Below are 19702 nucleotides of genomic sequence, written 5' to 3' on the forward strand. Positions count from 1 at the left end.
TCTTATGCTACAGATTAAGTGACAGCATTCTACACATTCCTCAAAGTCAAGAAAGTTTTGGCTGAGAAAGGCAGCCATGAAACAAATCTGTATCTGTGTTTTCAAATTCCATCATAGTGATGAGACCTTTCCCCCTTCCACCTCTTTTGCTATAACAGAAATGATCTTGGAATCCAGAAATAACTTGTGTGCTTATTGCCGTTTCCATTAAAACGTGTATCTTTGTATGCTGGCAGGACAGAGAAGTTCTGTAGAAGACTATGGCTGGAAGCCAATGTTTACAATCCCCTTGGTGGGAAATGCAGGGTGAAAGGCTCTTAATGGAGGCCCCGCAAGCCTTTGCTGTTGCCGCCAGTGACCTTCTGCCTCAGTTTCAAAGTAGCTCTCCGGTTAACCCCTTGGAGACTATGGGCACAAGAGAATGAGGAAGGAAATACCTTTCTTTGGAAACCCAGTTGCCCCTTTCCAGGCATAACCTGTCAGATTGTGGCACAGACGAAACACTGAGCTTACAGTACACTTCAAATCCTCCATCAGGGTCACTGCTAAGAGCCCCCTCTTGCCTCAAAAAGGTCATTCATCTAGATGTAAACATGCGTACTTGGTATGCTGCAAAGCATACAGGTCCTAGCTGAAAACAATGGACTTTAGTTTGCAAGGACCGTGAAGCAACAAACTGAATCTGCAGGAGAGAAGGAAGCATCCCATTTACAAAGAAAATTTCCTGGCTAGCCAACGAGCGATGTTTGAGCTGTGAGCTGTGATTCCTCCTCCTGGTATATTCTCATCAAAGGAATCAGACTTTAAGACAGGCTGACATCAGGAGGACACGTTCAGTGCACTATGAACTTAGCTGTGCCTCAAAGATTGTCAATTTCTCTTCTCTTCAGAGAACCAAACTGTTAGTTTTTAAAGTCCTTTTCAAATATCAAGAAACTTGTACTCAAGACATTTATCATATTTTCCATGGCTTTTCCCAAAGGAAGGTTCTTCCACATCCATTTAATTCCTACATGTTGCTTCTGCCCCCACCCAGCTCCAACAGCTTCCATGGAAAGTTCCTGTGCCTTAAAAGCTACCTGCCAGGTTATCATTTAACAAATAGTTCGTTATTTAATGATCATGCCAGCTGAAACTACACTTGTGAAATTCACTGCTGTTAAAGATAGATGGACTTGGACCAGAAAATTGTTGTCATCCTGCCTGGCTCCTTCTCCTGCCATGCTTTCTCTACAACGATGCTTTATCACATTCCACATATAATTTAGTTTTTTGCTAGCCACACTGATTTTGTTTTTGTTTTAATCAAGATAGCACAGAAATATTATAAATATATGAGATATACAGACCGGCCTAACACTTAAGCATTTGTAAATCTGCATCTCCAAATAAGACAGGACATTGTTTTGAACCTCTGGGCTTAGGTATCTCTATCTGCACTGTGTGAATCAAATAATAAAATTATCAGTATCAATTAAAATCTTGATTTCGAACTTAGATCAGCATAATTATACTGAGTCAGAACATTGGTCTATCTAATTCAGCATTGCTTACATTAGGGAAATGCCACCACTGAGGACCACAATTGGTCTCTTAGAAGTGTAAGGAGATGCACACATTAAAGCAGCGTTTCTCAACCATGTCAACTTTAAGATATGTGGACTTCAACTCCCAGAATTCTCTAGCCAGCCAAGCTGGCTGGGGAATTCTGGGAGCTGAAGTCTATGCATCTTAAAGTTGACATGGTTGAGAAACGCTGCTTTAAAGAGTCAGAGCATTTAATCTGATTTAAACAAATTAAATACAGGTGTTTCACTTCCTATCTTAAACAACTTTCCTGCTTCTGTCCCACTGAAGATTACAATCTGACTGAAAATTTTGGGTTGCAGGAGTTGCATATTCCCTCATATTCACAGATTGTCTGTTCCTGTTCTGCAGGTTCTCTCTCCTGTTCTAGAGAGTGGGAACAACTCTCTAAAGTAGCCTTTCTCAAATGGGACCGGACAGAATCCTAGGATTCCACAAGAGATCACTAGGGGATCCTTGAGAGATTGTGATCGAAAAAAAAACAAAGCCATTGTTTTCAAACTTCACACACTGTGCAATGTGAGCACTCACGGTGATGGGAATTTTTAGGTGCTGTGATTGAGCTGCCAGCCTGTTGCTTTGCTGTTGCTGTAAACATTGTAAAACATGGATTATATAGATTAGAAGTAAATTGTATTGTAAAATTTTCATATTTTTTTGCAATTTATATGCAGGGGTTCCCTGAGAGAGACCTGAAATCCCTAATTCAAGGGATCCTCCAGGTTATAAACGGTGGAGAGAGAGCCAGTTTGGTGTAGTGATTAAGGCATCAGGCTAGAAACTGGGAGACCGTGAGTTCTAGTCCCACTTTAGGCACAAAGCCACCTGGGTGACCTTGGGCTAGTCACACTCTCTCAGCCCTAGGAATGAGGCAATGGCAAATCACTTCTGAAAAGCCTTGCCAATAAAACTGCAGGGACTCTCCCAGGCAGTCACCAGGAGTCAAAAACTGACGCAAAGGAAAAAAAAAAAAAAGCTGAGAAAGGCTGCCACAGAGAGTCAAGCAAAATTGTTGTAGATCTACCTGAAAGTATTAAGGACTGAAACTGGAATATTCAACCTGTTCTCTACTGTTGGATAGCTACTGACTCACTACTTCCACTGAGATACAGCCCTTGATCTTTAGCTCTTTTCACAAATTCACGATCAATGGTTTAGAAGCATCTTAATTACCATTTTTATTCTCTGTTCGTATACTGACCTCTGTGTTTCTCTTTTTTCTTCCTCGCTGTGTCTATCTTTAAGACTGTCAAGTCTCAACTTTATTATCAGTGGTATTACTGGAAATCAGGAAAATACTTGGTAAGAAAATAATCAGAGGATTTGACAGCTCTGATCTAAGCTGACAATAATACAAGATGTCTGAAGTGCTTGCTAAAGATGAGAAGCAATACAATGGAACTTCCTTCTCAGCAAACATGCATAGGATGGCAGTGAGAACAGATCCATGGAAATAGGGAAAAATAAAACAGGCTGAGATCCTTGAAAGAACTGCACAATTAGTTGGGACTGAATCCCTCCCCGCTTGCCATATGGCAAAGTAATGCACATGTATGGGACTTTCAACCAGAGTTTGTGATATGACATGAACTCATTTATTTAAAGAGGAAAAACTTTTCTTTTTCAAAAGCAACTCTTAAAATGTCCAAGGATGTCTTTAATGCAGTGTTTCTCAACCTTAAGATGTTTGGACTTCAACTCCCAGAATTCCCCAGCAAGCATGCTGGCTGGGGAATTCTGGGAGCTGAAGTCCATACATCTTGAAGTTGTTGAGGTTGAGAAACAGTGCTCTAATTATTTCTTTGCTCCCAGAGCCAGCTTATTAAAAGCTATACACTCCTGGATACTGTTGAAGTTGGCCACCTTAACATGTATTTCAAACAAGGGCTTGTTAAATCTTTGCCTTTTTATTTGGTATTCCAATTCAGATTAAACTTTCAATTTTGTTCTACCACTTCCTTGCAGTTTATGCTTGCAGTTTAATAGCTATATTTCAGATTTGTTCTGTGATGCTTTATGAGCCTTCCCTTCCACAATAGCAAATAATTTTAGCCTTGATTTTTGTTGTTTGCTGCAGGGCGCATAAGTGTGTTCTTGTATGCGCATGTATGTTAATAATCACTCAGCATACTGCAAAACTTTCATTTAACAAAGCCTCAATTGCTTGATTGTTAAAAATGGACAGAACAGAAAAACTGTATCAGAGCTCCTCAATTATGGCATTTCCTATTTATACCCCAAGCAACCTTATTAAGTCACAGCCTTTTCATTACATCAGCAAACTCTAAATTGTTTTGCTTCAATGATGAGTTTTAAAAAGAGCAACATTCATTTCATCTGTGAATCCCCTAAAGGCAGCTGTTGCTGGGAAGTCTTGCATTTTTTGCATTTTTCTTCCTTAATATTATGCAGCCATAAAACAGCAAAAGCAACATCAAGTATCGCTTTACCCAATTTTGCATGCACCATAGCATTTTATTTATTACAACAAAATCAATACACACACAGAGCTAACAACTAATCCTCTCCATACACTGCATATAGTTAACATTGTATAACTGGAGCCAAAATATACACAGCTAAAAGGAATGTTACAGGGGGCCTCTCTCTTACTGAACAAAGCAGGCTCAGTTTGCCTCTTTTTCTCTAGCACTACCACATCCGCACATCATTAGCTGGAAAATTCCAGATATATGCTGTAATTTTTGAGCCCCCCCCCTCCAGTGTCCAGATGCCATTCCCCTTCTCTCCCTTTCCTTTCCTTATCTGTCGCTGCTACTTTGGTTCTCTGCCAGCTGTGATCAACAATTAATACAACCAAAGGAGGGGGAAGAAAATAGAGAACACTCCCTGGCAACGGGCACAGCCTCACAGGAAATACCAAATAAAAACTTTATTATGTATTGTTTAACTATTTTGTTTGCCTGTAGGCCACCCTGCTATTGGTGTAATTCAGCAAGACACGGTCTGTCTGGACGAGCTGTGCGCAGACTCATGGTTTGCAGGATCTATCATGCATAATCCTTGCTTCAGCATGTGGCCCCACCAAAGAAAGAGGAGTGGTAGGCCAGAGTTCCTTTTCATTACTCAGCTAGTGACCAAATGTTAAAACGGATGAGTAACCTTTTAATATTCATGTAATTAATTTACCTTTCCCCCTTTAATTATGGAAGTCCTCATATGAAAAGCCATAGGAAAAGCCCAAGCAGCAAAGGACCAAAAAAAGAGCTCTCCCCCTCCTCCCCCCCGTCTGCTTGCCCATCTGCTTGCTCTTGGGGATGTGGAAGCTCCCAAGATTACTATTATGCATGGCTGCAAGCAGAGCTGAACAGTGGGGGAAATTCCAGGGCTTATAACTATGTCTGTGGCATTCGCTTGAATGTATTAATTAGTCTGGTATTTTAAATAGATTGCCCCTCTTGCTTCTTTTTTTTGTCATGCCCCAAATATAATAGGAATAGGAGATTAAAATTCTTTTCATCAACATGCAATTAAAGCATATATACTTCCTCATCTTAATCAACTGACTAATCCATAGCTGCATCCAGCCATTCTTTCAGATTTGAAAATGTAAGAGATTTATTATTAATTCTCTTGCAAGCAATCTCTGGGTGATATCTAAATCAGTTAGCGTGACAATCTCTACACTTGAGCAACTGAAGTCATTTTCAGAATTTCCACCGCTGGGCGATGGAATATGGCTAGTATTATTGAAATGCACAAATGTCCTTATATTTTTCACTTAATTTGCAAGGCCACCACGCCTCTTCCCCCCCCCCCCACTTCTCAAAGGAACATTTAGTGGTCTCTCTATTTGTTTGAAAATACAAGGAACACAGCATAACAATAATAATTTTATAGTTTTGCAATATCTATTCAATCACGTTTGATTGAAACGTTGATTGGAACATCACGTTGGATGCAAACATTGGAACAGTCAGGCATATGGCACAAGACCGAACAGCATTTTGTTCTGTTATACATAGGGTTGCCATGAGTCGTAAATGACTCGACGGCAACTAACAACAACAACATTCAATCACGTGGCTTTAAAGAGCCTCCTACATCTGTTTGCTACTCAATTTGTGCAATATGCAAAAAGTATTAATTACTTTTCAGTTAAGTAAATGCTTTCCCATTTAACAACAGAAAGTGATGCTATTATAATGATGGCAATAACTAACAAAATATTGCACTAAAATTATAATAAGATCTTATTTTTCCCCAAATTACTCTCTGCTTTAGCAATAACTTCTTGAAGACAGTAACAAGATAGAAAGTACAGAACTAGAAAATGACTGCCATTATCATGAAGGCAGTAGACATCTGCATTCTTTTATACTCCAGAAGCTAAATCAAACTATGTATAAAAGTGGGCATATCACAATTTTCCAGCATTTGGTGGCTTGACATCAATGGTATGTGCGCTATCTGAGCCTCTATGAGTGTTCCTATGAAGTGCAGCATTGTTTACTGCATTTTATTTTTACATGTGAGAATAAATTTTAAAGCTCCACCTTGGCATGCAGCACATTTTTTTGGAATGCAGGGAGCAGTGAATCATGATGGAACAATTCATATTGTGAAGTTAACTCTGCGTGTCAACCTATATAAACTCAATGTCCTTTAAAAACATCAGAAGCAAGAGTTGAAACAAGCTCCTTTTTATTACAGTCCATATCTATTATGTCTTATTGTTTTTAATAAGCCACCCAGAGGTACAGTATTATGAGATTAGGTGGCATATAATTTTTTAAATAAAGAATGAACAAATCTGTTTTATTTGAACCATTTATCTAAAGGAAGGCTATCCATTCCTCCCCTTCTCGTGCACGCATACACAAAGCAGAAAAAGGGTGGGATGCAACAGCGAAAGGTAAGGACAAAATACACATACCATGTTTTTTTTTCTCCCCCACAGGTTCCCACTTGTTTTTAACTATTAGGAATGCCTTGTAACTGGGTTTAAAAAAATGCTTCACTGAAATGGAAAGATTCCTTGTTGGACTCCCACCTTTAGTAAAGCCTAGAACAAAGTATATCATTTGTGTCATTAATTGCTAATTGGAGCTATTATATTTCACATATTCACTGGGAAAGAATTTCAGCTATGCAGTACAACAAGCATTAGGGATATAAAAAAAATTTGGGCACTTTATGAACAATTAGGATGCTCATAATTTTTAAAAGTCCCATCTCCCACACTTAAGCTAAGAGGACAATGCCTCAACAACACTCAAGGAGATAAAACCATTACATTTAGGGATATTGCAACAAAATCAATACTTCTTTCTTTACCTCTCATGCCAGTTATTACTCAGTTCCTTTTAACAAGTATTTTAATTTTTCTTCTCTTTCAAGATGCTGAACATTTGGCACACAAAGGTGAAATGTACCTTGTGCTCACAAAGCAGTACTGGAATATTATGAAAAAACACTGAAGCATTTCACTAACCTGGTATTTTGCAAGATGTTGGATTATCTCTTACCAGCTCAACAGGCAAGACTGTGGTCACACTGAGGATAACAGAAGTTTTAATCTAAACCATTTGGAAGACACTATAACGGCAAAGCCCAGTTCAGGTGACAACACTTAGCCAGCCTTGCCTGATCTTAGAAAAGCTAAGCAGGGAATGGGAAAATACCAGGAAAATGCATGGTTACTAGGAAGTTAAATATAATAAAACTACATAAAAATCAACAACAAGCCATTTTCATACAACTGTCATGAAATATACCATTAACAGGAGTCAAGCTCGACTCAAGGGAATCTTTTATATTGCCAAAGCTCACTATGAGAATATCTGAATGCAAATTCTAGTGATTTGGTTAATTAGAATTAATGCTAATATATGCTAATCCATCAGTTACTTCTCTGATGAAGAGTTCTATCATATAGTTAATTTAATCAAGAAAATAACGCACCTGAGATATTCTAGGATTCAACAACAGGAATTGGAGCACAGTATAAAGCTTCTGCATTGCAAACAAACCACTAATTAACTTGAAAGAAAGACAAAACTCCTTGAATTTAGTCCAGGCACCCTGTACCCCAGCCACAGGTCATTGTTCTTGTTTTCCATCATCCCTGATCTAACTTAGGAGATAAGGAACTATAAGCTAGTCTCTAGTCTTCTGCATTTTTATTGCGCCCGTGTTATTACATAACCTGCTATAAACCATTCAGCATAGGCAACTTTGCTTTTTATATTTTAAATTCATTTTCAGACAGGAGATGTACTGCTACCCTCTAAAACAGCCCTTCCAATCTGGTGCTCTTCAGATGAGTTGTACTCTCAGAATTTCCAGCCAGCAGCAGCCTTACTAAATAAAAAGAATTCACAAAACTCAAGAAAAGTTCAGATGTTTATCCCGTTTATAAAATTAGGAAAGAATGCATAGATTAAAAGCAGGTATTTTTAATTCTCCTTTACGTTCTTTTAAGTCTTTATTTAAACTTGGCTTATGATAAAAAAAACTGTATTTTTCACTTACATGTACCTGTAACTATTTTACTTCAATGTCCAGTTTTTCTTGTTGGGTATTAACTAGTTTTTTATTAGGATAAATGGCTTTTAAAGATAATTATTTATCAAACTGCTTGATATACTTTTTATTATGTTTCAATATTCAAACTGCTTATGGAGTTTCCTTCAGGATAATTATTTTATACAGCCAATTTCTGCAAGATTCTGCATCATAAAATCTTATACTCAATGGTCTTGGGATGTTTTGGAGCCCCATACATATATTGGACTAACATTAAAGGCAGTATGTGAGCACTGGGCTTTCAAAATACCCATGTAAAACTTTGGCATGGGACAAAGTGACCCAAAAGATATGTTCACTATGTATTGTGATTGGCATAGATGGGGGAAATTCATTATTAGATGGATCTACTTCATTATACAGTATTTAAATTATAAATACATTTTAAATTATAAAGATTTATAAAGATAGGGGAGCCTTCTCCAATCTGATGCTGTTCAGAAATGTTGGGGCTACTTCTCCCCAAATGCCTAGCTACAGTGCATCAACATCTGCCATGCTGGCTGCCGTTTGTGAAGTTGTGAAGTAATTCCAACGTATCAGGATTGCACCAAGTTACAGAAGGCTGAAATTTGGGAATACTTTGGTGTACAGAAAACTGTTCACTATCAGTAGCAAGAAACCCCCCAAAGGGAGTAAGATGAGAAGGAAAAAGCTGCAATGAATTTTCATAATCAGTGTTCCAAGGATTTTGCTCTGTTCCTTCCCCCATCCATTCTCCTGGGTATCCCAACTCCCCAAAGAAATTAGCCAGCCTTGTGTGCCTCTTGAGAATAGCTAGTCTTTGGGGGGAAGATGCATTCATTTTCATTAACGCTGATGTTAATGTTAAACATCAATGATTATAGGCACTGTATGGATAAGGTATTTTTAGGACAAAATTTTCTCCCAAACATAATACTAATATGCAACATCGCTTCAAAGGGAAAATTTACCACTACAATGCATACAGGATTCTCTAAAGTTCCTGCTCCTCACCCCAAATTCAAATAACATTAATTGAAAACTGAGCTTTCTTTCACAGTCTAATAAAAACTAGCTTTCTGGAACTGGGATACGTACAGACTTTGGTCCATTTAACAAGGTCAGACTGTTTATTCTTGACAAATTCTTTCCCACTGTAAAAAGGTACTTTGAAATGCCACATTCCACAGGCAGTGCCAGTAAGTCACTGAAGCATATTTTCCCACAAGAACTGATACGATGGGGAGGCCTTTACTTACTCAAAATTTCTGCTGCTTCTATGACATAAGGTAGAGAAAAAGTGTAGTGTCACAAATTGTTGAAAGTATCCATGCCTCTGTTGCAGTGAAGGTTTTGAAATGGTGTATTCCTTAGTGAATCCACACAACACATGGGGTATCTTCAATAAAAGAAAATACTAAAATGCAAATAAACTGTACATTTACACACTGCAGCATGCATGCCATTCAGCATATTTAAGTTTGACTACTAATGCACTGTTTGATATATTTTGGTTATACTGCCTTTTCAATGTTTAAGATGCTTTGCATTTGGAAGATTCAATATAAGTGGGTAAAGCAATATAAGAAAAGTTCTGCATGTTCACTTGTTTTTTCAATTCCACTCCATATAAATGTATCTACATAAACATGCTATATGATAGAAGCCCATAGGTAGTCCAAAAAAAAGGGTGATGAGCCAGCCAAAAAATGGGAAGAGAGGATCTTCAGCCATATTAAACAGTCTGCACACATGTTTTATGGCAGTATTTTACATTTTTATTACACCAGTATTCTTGCCGCTGCATTGCAATTTATGTTCATATCAATTGCAGTTGCATTAAATTCTTTTGAAGTTGCACTGAAGTCTTTGTATGTAAAAGCAAACAACAACAACACAACATTCAAAAATGAAATCAGTCAATGGCTATTAGCCTTGATGGCAATGTGACCAGCCTCTGAAGGCCATCTGCTGGGAGATTAGTGACTTCCTTGCACAGTTGTTTGGTCACTGTGAGAACAGACTGCTGGACTAGATGGGCTGAGCGGCTGATCCAGCAGGGCACTGCTTATGTGCTTATGAAACTGTATTGCTCTCCTGCCTGGTTACTCTTCTCCCCCAAGGACAAAATTAAATGAAATAAAAATGTTACCAACACCCTCGCCACTAAAATTATTTATTTACTTACCTACTTCCCCCTTTCCCTACCCAGGTTAATGTATCTGTAGGAATCTGGACAACCACCCCATAGTTGCCAGTGATGGTTTTCTGTATCTATTTATTGCCACCTAGCAATCATCTGGATTTCTGCACCATCGTAGCAGCAAAATGGTCTTGATTTTGTAGGTCTTCTGTAAGACCTTAAAAAACTAGTTTTCTCCCCAGAAAATTAGGCTAGGGTGTGAGATGAACCCATCTGGAATGTGAACATGCTGCAATATGACATTGGTTGCGTTGTATCATGTTGCGTTCTTGTGGTTTTTATTTTGTTCTGTCTTTTAATCCTATGTTATTTGACCAGAGTCACAACAGTTAAGCTGGGCAACCGTATAAATTGCCTAAATAAATACATTAAAAAAAAAGAAAAGAAAATGAAAATCCAATCCCCCCCACAACCACCTTTCCACACAATTGATTTATTGGTATTAAAATGCTTGCTCCATAGCCTTGGTTCTTGGCTTTCTCGCTTCCCTTTTTAAATCCCAATCTTCCCTACAACAATAAACAACAGAATCATTTGCATTAAAATGCTTCATTTAGTGGTTTATCTCCTGGTTCACCATCCTCCTTACTCCCATATAATCAATAAATAAAAGACTGTATCTGTTGAAATCATTACTATGGGAACTCAACTCCAAATCCCAATAAAACAGATCACAGCAACATGAGAAAGAATCCCACTCCTGGCTAAAGCAAACTGAGTAGGTACATGTTGCAAGCCGGGGGGAGACGAAGAACTGGAGTCTCTGGACAGCAGACAACTCCAATCATTTTCATACAGTATGTACAAGCACAGGCTTCAGACCATTTCTGAGTTTACAAGAAAAATTTATGGGTGCCAAATTTAGGAGGGCAGGCCCATCCAGGTCTCTTGTTATAGGCACGATATGATATTCATAACATTAATATGTTCCACCATTTTTAAATTTAGGCATAAGAGCAAAAAAAAAAAAAAAAAGATTTTCTGGAATCAGGCCAAATCCAATCTTAATCCAGTTTGCAAGCAACTGTTGTTCTCACCATGTTTCCTTGCAACTAGCATTTGGAGGTAACAATGAGTCTCAAGATAAATAGGCTTTGATTGACCTGCCCTCCATGAATTTATCCAATCTCCTTATAAGCTATCTCAGTGACAATCATTCCTTGTGCTAATTAATTTCATAGGTTAATCAGGTACTGTGTGAATTTTTTTCCCTCTGTTTTAAATCTTCTTTGTTGGATGACTCCTTGAGAGAGGGAGAAAAACTTCCCAACCATTTCCTCCATGCCGTGCATGGTTTTATACACCTTGATCATGTCCCTCTTTTTACCAAGCCAGAAATGCCCAAATATTCTAGCCTTTTCTCATAAAGGAAGTATTTGAGATGCACTGATGATGCACTGATGACGTTACCTAGTTGGGTAATGAAACGTCTGCAAGCAAACAACCAAGCTCAGGGAGCACCAAGGACTCCAAAGTTCAACCCTGAGCTACAGATATTCTCTTCTATATGTCCTTGAGGGGCTCCACTTCTTACTTGCCTCCACTGAGAAATCTGCCCATGTATTCGTACTCTTTGCTAACCAGTTGGCAATCCATATGAGGGCAAGTGCTCTTATCTTATGACTGCTAAGTTTATGAAAGAACCTTTGCTGAAGAATTCTGTCAAAGGCTGTTTGAAAATCCAAACATACCATGTTGAGAGGTCATTTCCAGTTACATGCCTGCTGACACTCTCAAAAAAATATTTAGAAGGTTGCTGAAACAGGATTTCCCTTTTGGAATCCATGTTTATTTTTCTTCAGCAAGGTGTGTTCTTTATGTGCTTAGTTGCTTTTTCTTTGATTACTGCTTCTACCAATTTGCCCAGAATAGATACTAAACTGACTGGCCTATTAATTTTCTGAATCTCCCCTGGGTCTTTTTTTTAAAAAGAGTCTCACATTGGCTACCTTACACTACTCTGGTATTGAGCCTCAGCTGAGGATAACTTACAAGCTGAGTGGCAAGTTGCAAGGTGAGGGTCAAGTGTCTTTTTACTGAAAACTAGCCACATGTCACTTCTAATGAATCAAAGAGCAGCAGAACATCTGCCTGAGTTCAGTTATGTGAATTTCAAAATTTCCCACTGACATCCTATGTTGTTCATTGATCAACGTGATATGTAACATTTTTTATCCATATTTCTAATGCAGTGTGAAAATATTTTTTTTCATATGAAAACATGAAAAAATGAAAATCACATCCTTGTGGTAATTCATGAAGTGGCATACAGTCACTGAAAATGTGAATCACACAATCACCTAGACTGTTTCACTTGTCAAAATTTCAGGAAGTCTTGCCATTTATTTTTCCAGATAATTTCTGGAATTGCTGTCATGAGAACTGAAGTGATTTCAGTCAATAGAAAACTTGCAAACAATTAATACTTTGGTACAATAATATATATAGCCTGGAAAAAAGCCAGAATTTGTATCCTAATCTTCAGTTAGCACCAGATTTGGCGGCATACAAGTTTAACAGATAAAACAGCAAAGGAACAAAGAAAGATGTCCCCGCGTGCAGCACAAAACCATTAATGCCAGATGAAAATACTCACTCTTTCTAAAATCCCCAGGCCTTTTACAAGGCCTTCTAAAGCAGCTTTGCTCCAAGCTACTTTTAAAATCTTGTTCAGAGATATCAGGTATTACAAAATGTGGCAATGCGGATGTTTACCAGTATCTGCTTCACAGAGCATGTAACTTTAGTGTTGCATAAACTACCCTAGTTTTTTTATTAAATGTAAATAAATAAACAGTTGATTATCCATAAAACCATAAATGATTTAGGACCAGCTATTTGAAGATCAGCTCCTCCCACATGAAGCAGCCCAACTATTACAAAAAAGCCATCTTCTTTGTCCATTTGTCTAAGATGTATAGCTAGTTGGGACAAGGTCTTCTAGGCAGTGATGCCCGGTTTATGAAATTCAGTCTTCTTCAGAGTTCAGGCAAATGGCCAAGACATTCCTATTTTGCTAGACGACATTTAAAATTTGTTTTAACTTTGTATCCTGTTGCTCCAAATGATTTTTAATGGTCTGCTCTTAAAAAAAAGTTTTGCATTTTTACTTTGCACTGATATTTTTCTAAAGTCATTTTCATGTTCTAAGTCCTAAGGGAAAGAGCCTTGTGTGGTGCAGAGTAGTAGGCGGCAGTATTGCAACCAAAACTCTCCCCACGACCCGAGTTTGATCCCAGCAGAAGCTGGATTCTCTCTCGGGTAGCTGGCTCAGGTCAACTCAGCCTTCCATCCTTCCGAGGTTGGTACAATGAGTACCCAGCTTGCTGGGGAAGGTGACGACTGGGGAAGGCAATGGCAAACCACCCCGCTATTGTCTTGATCAGACTATGAGGCGGCCAGGCAGAATTAATATCAAAAATACTCTGGACTAGGCAAGGCACGTGAGACACGGCAGGACTGGACCACAGGTTCTAGACAAGGTTGCAAACCCGGTTCATAACAAGATAGGTGTGAAACTCCTGAGCAATGTCGTGCAACCAAGGTGTGGCTAGACTGGGCTGGCGATCCAAGACGAGGCTGGAGATCAAAGGCACAATGAAGCTGTACTGGAGACTTTGGACTAGGCTGGGAGCTAGAAACGTTGCAAGGCTGGACCGAAGACTCCAGGCAAGGCTGCAGACTTGAAGCATGATGAGACTGGACTGGAGACTCTGGACATGGCTGGAACCTTGAAGTGGGACTGGAAGCATGCCTGGAACGTGCACAAGGTGAACGCGGAGTACCGAAGCTGGACACGAGACTGAGATTGCTGGGTCTGGCGAGGAGAAGATCCTCGGTGGCAGCAGAAGCAGGATTCAAGTCCTTTTCAATGGAAAACGCTGACACTGATTCCTCTTCAGTAACAGACGCTGTTTCCGATGCGGGTAAGGACTCTTCTGCAGGAGCTGTGAGCTTGAAGGATTGGTTGTCTCTGGCAGCTCGCTCTTCGAATGTCTGTCTTCTATGCTGATCCTTCGCGCACCTACTCCCTTCTGCAGCCAATCGGGCTGCCTTCTCCTTCATGCGCTTTTCTGCCCGTTGTTGGTGCGCGCTGATTGGAGGATTCAAATCCTCCTCTGAAGACTGGCCAATCAGCATTTGTGACTCTTTCTGTGCTGACGACTCATCTCCAGGTTTCACTTTCCTGGTTTCAGCCTGGTAAGTTTCTATTTCTTCTTCTGACTCAGAAAGAGTTTCGTTTTCTGAGTCAGAGGCTGGCTGGCATCTCAGAGCTATAGTCTGCTACGAAAACGTCGTGAAAGCGGCGTCCCCCCAAAAGGTCAGATGTGACTCGCACAGGGGACCTTTCACCTTTCACACAAGTCCTAAGGGAGGACTAGAACCTAGATCTCCCTGTTCCTGTTCCAGCACGTTAACTACTACACTGCCCTGGCTCTCTCTTATTGCTCCTATATACTATCTATATTGATAACTAAAAGACAAAATACAGTATATAACTTCTAAAGGAACAAATACAGAAAGGTGGGACAATCAAATACAATGGCCCCATTGGGGTCATTATCTTTCTTCTTTCACAGACAGGAACTCAAAGAAAAATCTCTAATGATTTGGGCAGGTTCACGCCAGAGGAAGGAAATCTTCAAAGTATTCCTGTTTATGGCTTCAGAGATGGGACATGTTTCTGTCTTCTTTCTTTGTTATCACAGATGGAAGTGCTTTATGGCTATTATTCCTTCCATAAATGTCTCCATTTATTCTGAGCATTCATTCTATCGGTCAAGGGAAAGCAAATGACAGCAATATACCTAGGTGGTTTACCTGCCCAAAGAATTTATCACTGGGGAAGAAACTATCAAAGATGAATTGTTTTGAAATTATCAGTTTGCAGCATTCTGGGGTTAGATTAGCTTTCTTTATACTGCTTTGTTTCATTCTGTTCCATTAGAAGAGTCCCTTTGTTAAGACAGAATGAGGATGAACAGTATCTTGGGAATGTGCTGATACTTCAGTAAATAATTCTTTGAGTTTCTCTGGCTGCACATCTGTTCTCCACTGTAGGAATAACATGGCGTTCACGTGTCATCTGGTCATAGCAAAAGCCCTCCCAAGAGATTTTGGATACCTTCATTGTGTACGCATCCTTGTATAACAATTTCTCCCGAGAGTCTCGCGATGTTTTACTCCCTCTTCCATGCTAAAGCAATTATTTCAAACTGAGATGAGACTTAAGTTAAATTTTTGGGGAGAACCCCCTGATTCTCAAGTTTAGCATTAAACAAGTTATTTAGGGAAGCACTGATAATCTCCTTTTTCAAAGTTTTCAAGAAATATTTGGATATTTCCAATTGATTCTGAAGAAGCCTGGCTATAACTAGGAATGCTAGTTATAGTAAGTGAATGTTTTATCATTTACATCCAGTATGCAAGGTCTCATCTGTAGGAAAAAATGTTCTAGAATGATCCATTTTATTTTTAATTTTAATTTCCAGTACAATTTATGGAGGAGTAGGCTATAAAGATGACTAGGAAGCTTTCCTGTCTTTCAACAATCATTATTAATTATCCCTGAACCTCTGCTGTGCCTCCTACAACCCTTCAACAGTGAGCTTCAGCAACGATTATGCTGAGAGAAGAGCTCAAGAAACAAGGGGGAAATTACACTGAACTGCATTTATACTTCAAAAAATGCAGTTCTTACTAATATGATCTCCAAAGAATACCATTAAGACCATTTCTTATCATTCTATATTCTTCTTACTCTATTTCTCTTTCTTCAGCTATGCAAATATACCAAGATATAAATGGTCACTTCAAACAAATCCATAAGCTCATATATTTTGTATCCTTTCTGTGCTAATATTACTTTTTTTTTCTTTTATTGCTATATTTACCCTTAAGATAGTTGCAGGTCTCCTTCTAAGTACTGTCTCTTTCTGGGTTCACCGGGAATATTAAGCCATGACTTGTTTAAATAATGTTTTCTGAACAAACTACAGTAGTCAGGTTGATACAAATAAATGAGAGTTTATAAATTATAGCAGCTGGGTTCATATATATGATTAAGCCAAAAGAAAAAACACACACACACTTTTTTTTGGTATGAATCCAACCAAAATTTAACAACCCCCCAAAACTGTTTGGTAGCTAATTACAGTACACATATTTACTTGTGTTATATACCTACGGTAACATGTAGGTGCTTCCATCAGGGTAGAACCAGTTTAATGAAATACAAAATATGAAAAAGGATAATATGAAAAAAAAAATCCACTTTTGCACAGAGCATTGCTTTGTCAGTCAGTATGATTCTACCTACATTTCTTGTGGGACTGGGGGAGCAAACAATGAATATAATGGTGCTGGGTTTTAACAAGTCAGTCCAATTGCTATAAGTCCCAGTAACTGGCAAATGTAATTCTTCCTCTCCTGAGTAATAGCAACTGCTTCAAATAAGTTATGCTTTTTAGTTTTTAGATCATGTTTCCATCATTAAGTACCAGTAGATATATTGGACTTCAACTCCCAGTCTTCTAGGCTGCATGTTGTCCATGTTGGCTGGGAGATTATGGAAGCCCAACATATTTAGAGAGCATTGAGACAGTGTAATGGTCTGTGGGAATATCCTTGAGAGACAGGAGAAGGAAGAGCCACAGCCAGGGCAATGGTCAGATAAAGGACATCTCAGCCCACAGAAGGAATGGGGGTGTGGAAAGGGACCTTCCCTAGTTCTCTGGAAAATAAAGGCAGTGGAGGAGGGAGGTGCTTTTTAGACTTGCAAGATTCTGTTACTGTAACCTTAGAATAAAGGTAGTGTTAGTGCTCATGGTATTGGTTTCTTGTCTGGACTACCTTGAAGGGCTGGCAGATAGGAACCCTGATTTAGAATTTTTATCAGTTTTTTTCATACTGATAAAATAACATCTATACAAAACTGAATTTTGGAATTAGATGAAAAAATAAGCAAGATACACTGAAACTTACCACAGAAGTAAGAGCCATCTGAAAACTGTAGATCCGCGCAAGGCCGAAGTCAGCTAATTTTATTTGTCCATTGCTGGTGACTAGAATGTTTTGGGGCTTCAAATCACGGTGGACCACTCTATGTGAATGCAGAAAATCAAGGCCTCGTAGCAGCTGAAACATCATATCCTAGGGGATAAAGAATAAAAAGTTTTGATGAAAAGAAGCAAAAATATTAGATTTTGGAATAGTTCATATCTACACCTATTGGAAAGTGGGTCTAATTCAAAGCAATGGAATTGGCAAATAAACATGCACAACAGTATTATACCCACCCATATACTAATTTCTCAAAGGGGCTCACATAGTAAAAAAAGTTTCTCATTAACCATTAGCAGGCAAATTCATATACCTGTGTAAAAGTAAATTAATGCTCAGGCCCAATTTCCATGTTTCACTTTATTAGTTTTCCGAAAAATTCTTTATGAATGGTTATGTGGCAATCAATATGTCATGCTTAAGAGTTATTTCTTGTGCTGCTTCAATGAAATTATAGTTACTACATTCATTTGATAATATAAAACAAATACATTTTGCATTGTTTTCATTCCATGTTGAAAATAAATATGACAATTATGCATTATATTATATTGATAGTATCTCCTAGTTAATGTTGACAGACTACTCATCAAAGATTTCTTAATTTGGTGAAGGGGACATTACAGAATACTTATATATCTGTTATTTCTACAAATCTTCCTAAGCAAATAATGTTGAGAGAGAGAGATTGGCTCCACTAAATAAATAAAATAAATAAATACCACTAAAGGGCTTTATTAGGATTTCGGTTTAGTAGGCTACATGAACACAGAAGACTGTAACACATTCAAATCATGGCTTAGCATGATATACGAAGCAGGTCTGTCTTCTAAATATCAGAAGAGCCTGAACTGAGAATTAATGGAGAAAAGGCAAAATTATATGAATAAAACAGAATTGTCTCTCATTGGCTTTTCATCCTGTTTCAAACAACCTTCTATTGTATATTAGCTGATTTATTAACATACAATAACATTGGCTGATTTGATACTACAGCTCAGAGGGCCCAATCCTAGATGCTGAATGAAGTCAAGTTTATATCTGAAAAGGCATTCATCAGATTGTTCTGTTATTGTTAACACTTAAGAGTGATGCTGAGAGCATTCTTCTTCTTAAGAAGAGAAGCACATGGTTATAGGGCCAAAATTCAGTTTTTGCTTCCTAACAGATGTTAATGGACATCACCTAATTGTATCCACTTGTTTAACCTCAAGGACAATGTCTAGAGGACACCAAGTGCCACTAGCACACTTCCTCTGTCTCCAACGGTCATTTCCTCTCTGGTTTAAGTTGCATGACAGCATGTGACAACAGATATTAATGGAGGCACTGCTGTGCCAATATCTCTCGAATTGCTTTGACGGTGGCTGCAGGCTGCCTGCTTGGCCACCCAGCCAAGACCTCACATGAAATATGGCAAGGGGCCCACAGTTCTATTCACTAACAAGACAGCTGGTCAGTGATTAGGAAGCTGAGACAATGCACCAAAGGGGAACATGCTTTTGCAAGCAGCTTCAGGCTCAGGAGCTCAAGTTTGCTCAAATAAGAGAATCTGTACTTTTTTCCCCTCCTATTTAGATTAAGGGTGACTTGAATAGCAGCAAGGAATAAATTCATATCGGATCAGTCTGGTAAACCTGTACCAGATAAACAAAGAATTGTCACCCTTAAAAACACACACACACAAAGCAAACAAAAAATTGAGCAAAACTTTTTATGAAAATAGACTTGGACTCCAATTGCAAAGAAACTGAACAAACAGTTTGCTCTCTAGGGCAGTGTTTCTCAACTTAAGCAACTTTAAGATGTGCGGACTTCAACTCCCAGAATTCCCCAGCCAGCATCTGGCTGGGGAATTCTGGGAGTTGAAGTCCGCACATCTTAAAGTTGCTAAAGTTGAGAAACACTGCTCTGGGGTCCCTAAATAGGACAATATAAGACTGACTGGCAGCACAGCCTTTGCACTTTCAGATTATGCCTAGCTCCTCAGCCCAAGCTAAACGCCCCTTCAAAGGGTGCTGGAGGTTACCTTGTATCCACATACACTTTGTGGAGGCCCTTTCCCCCCTAATATCCTTCCAGTGTCTTCCAACGAATGAAGCAGTGGATACGCTCCTGCCCTTCTTTTTCTCTGCTTAATATCAACAGGCAACACATTAGGATAGGAAACAAACACCAAGCCCATTCCTTCCCATGGATCTTTTTCTTGGAAAGTATGGAAGAAGAGATATCACAGTGAAGGAAACGGAAAAAAAGAACTCTCTTTATGTCCTTCTCAAAGATTGGTGGACACTCACTTAGTCCTGCTTATCTAGACATGGAAACTATATCTAGTTA

At 38.8% G+C, this 19702-nt stretch overlaps 2 protein-coding genes and 1 long non-coding RNA gene across 6 annotated transcripts in view; all 3 read right to left on the minus strand.

Moving 5' to 3' along the window:
• Positions 1-19702, minus strand: part of HEPACAM2 (HEPACAM family member 2) — a 268902-nt gene that overhangs the window by 108559 nt on the left and 140641 nt on the right. The window lies entirely within an intron of this gene.
• LOC134497748 (uncharacterized) overlaps positions 1-19702 on the minus strand; it is a 110939-nt gene that overhangs the window by 45178 nt on the left and 46059 nt on the right. The window lies entirely within an intron of this gene.
• The window catches only part of CDK6 (cyclin dependent kinase 6), a 103624-nt gene that overhangs the window by 43998 nt on the left and 39924 nt on the right, over positions 1-19702 (minus strand). For all 4 annotated transcript variants that reach the window (XR_010067939.1, XM_063303628.1, XM_063303627.1 and 1 more), the window contains exon 4: positions 17288-17455. Coding sequence is in view for 3 of the 4 variants with exons in the window: in XM_063303628.1 (XP_063159698.1) it covers positions 17288-17455 (168 nt within the window). In the remaining variant the exon portion in view is untranslated. The remainder of the gene's footprint in view (positions 1-17287; positions 17456-19702) is intronic.

The sequence above is a fragment of the Candoia aspera genome, chromosome 4, assembly GCF_035149785.1.
Source record: "Candoia aspera isolate rCanAsp1 chromosome 4, rCanAsp1.hap2, whole genome shotgun sequence".
Taxonomy (NCBI): Eukaryota; Metazoa; Chordata; class Lepidosauria; order Squamata; family Boidae; genus Candoia; species Candoia aspera.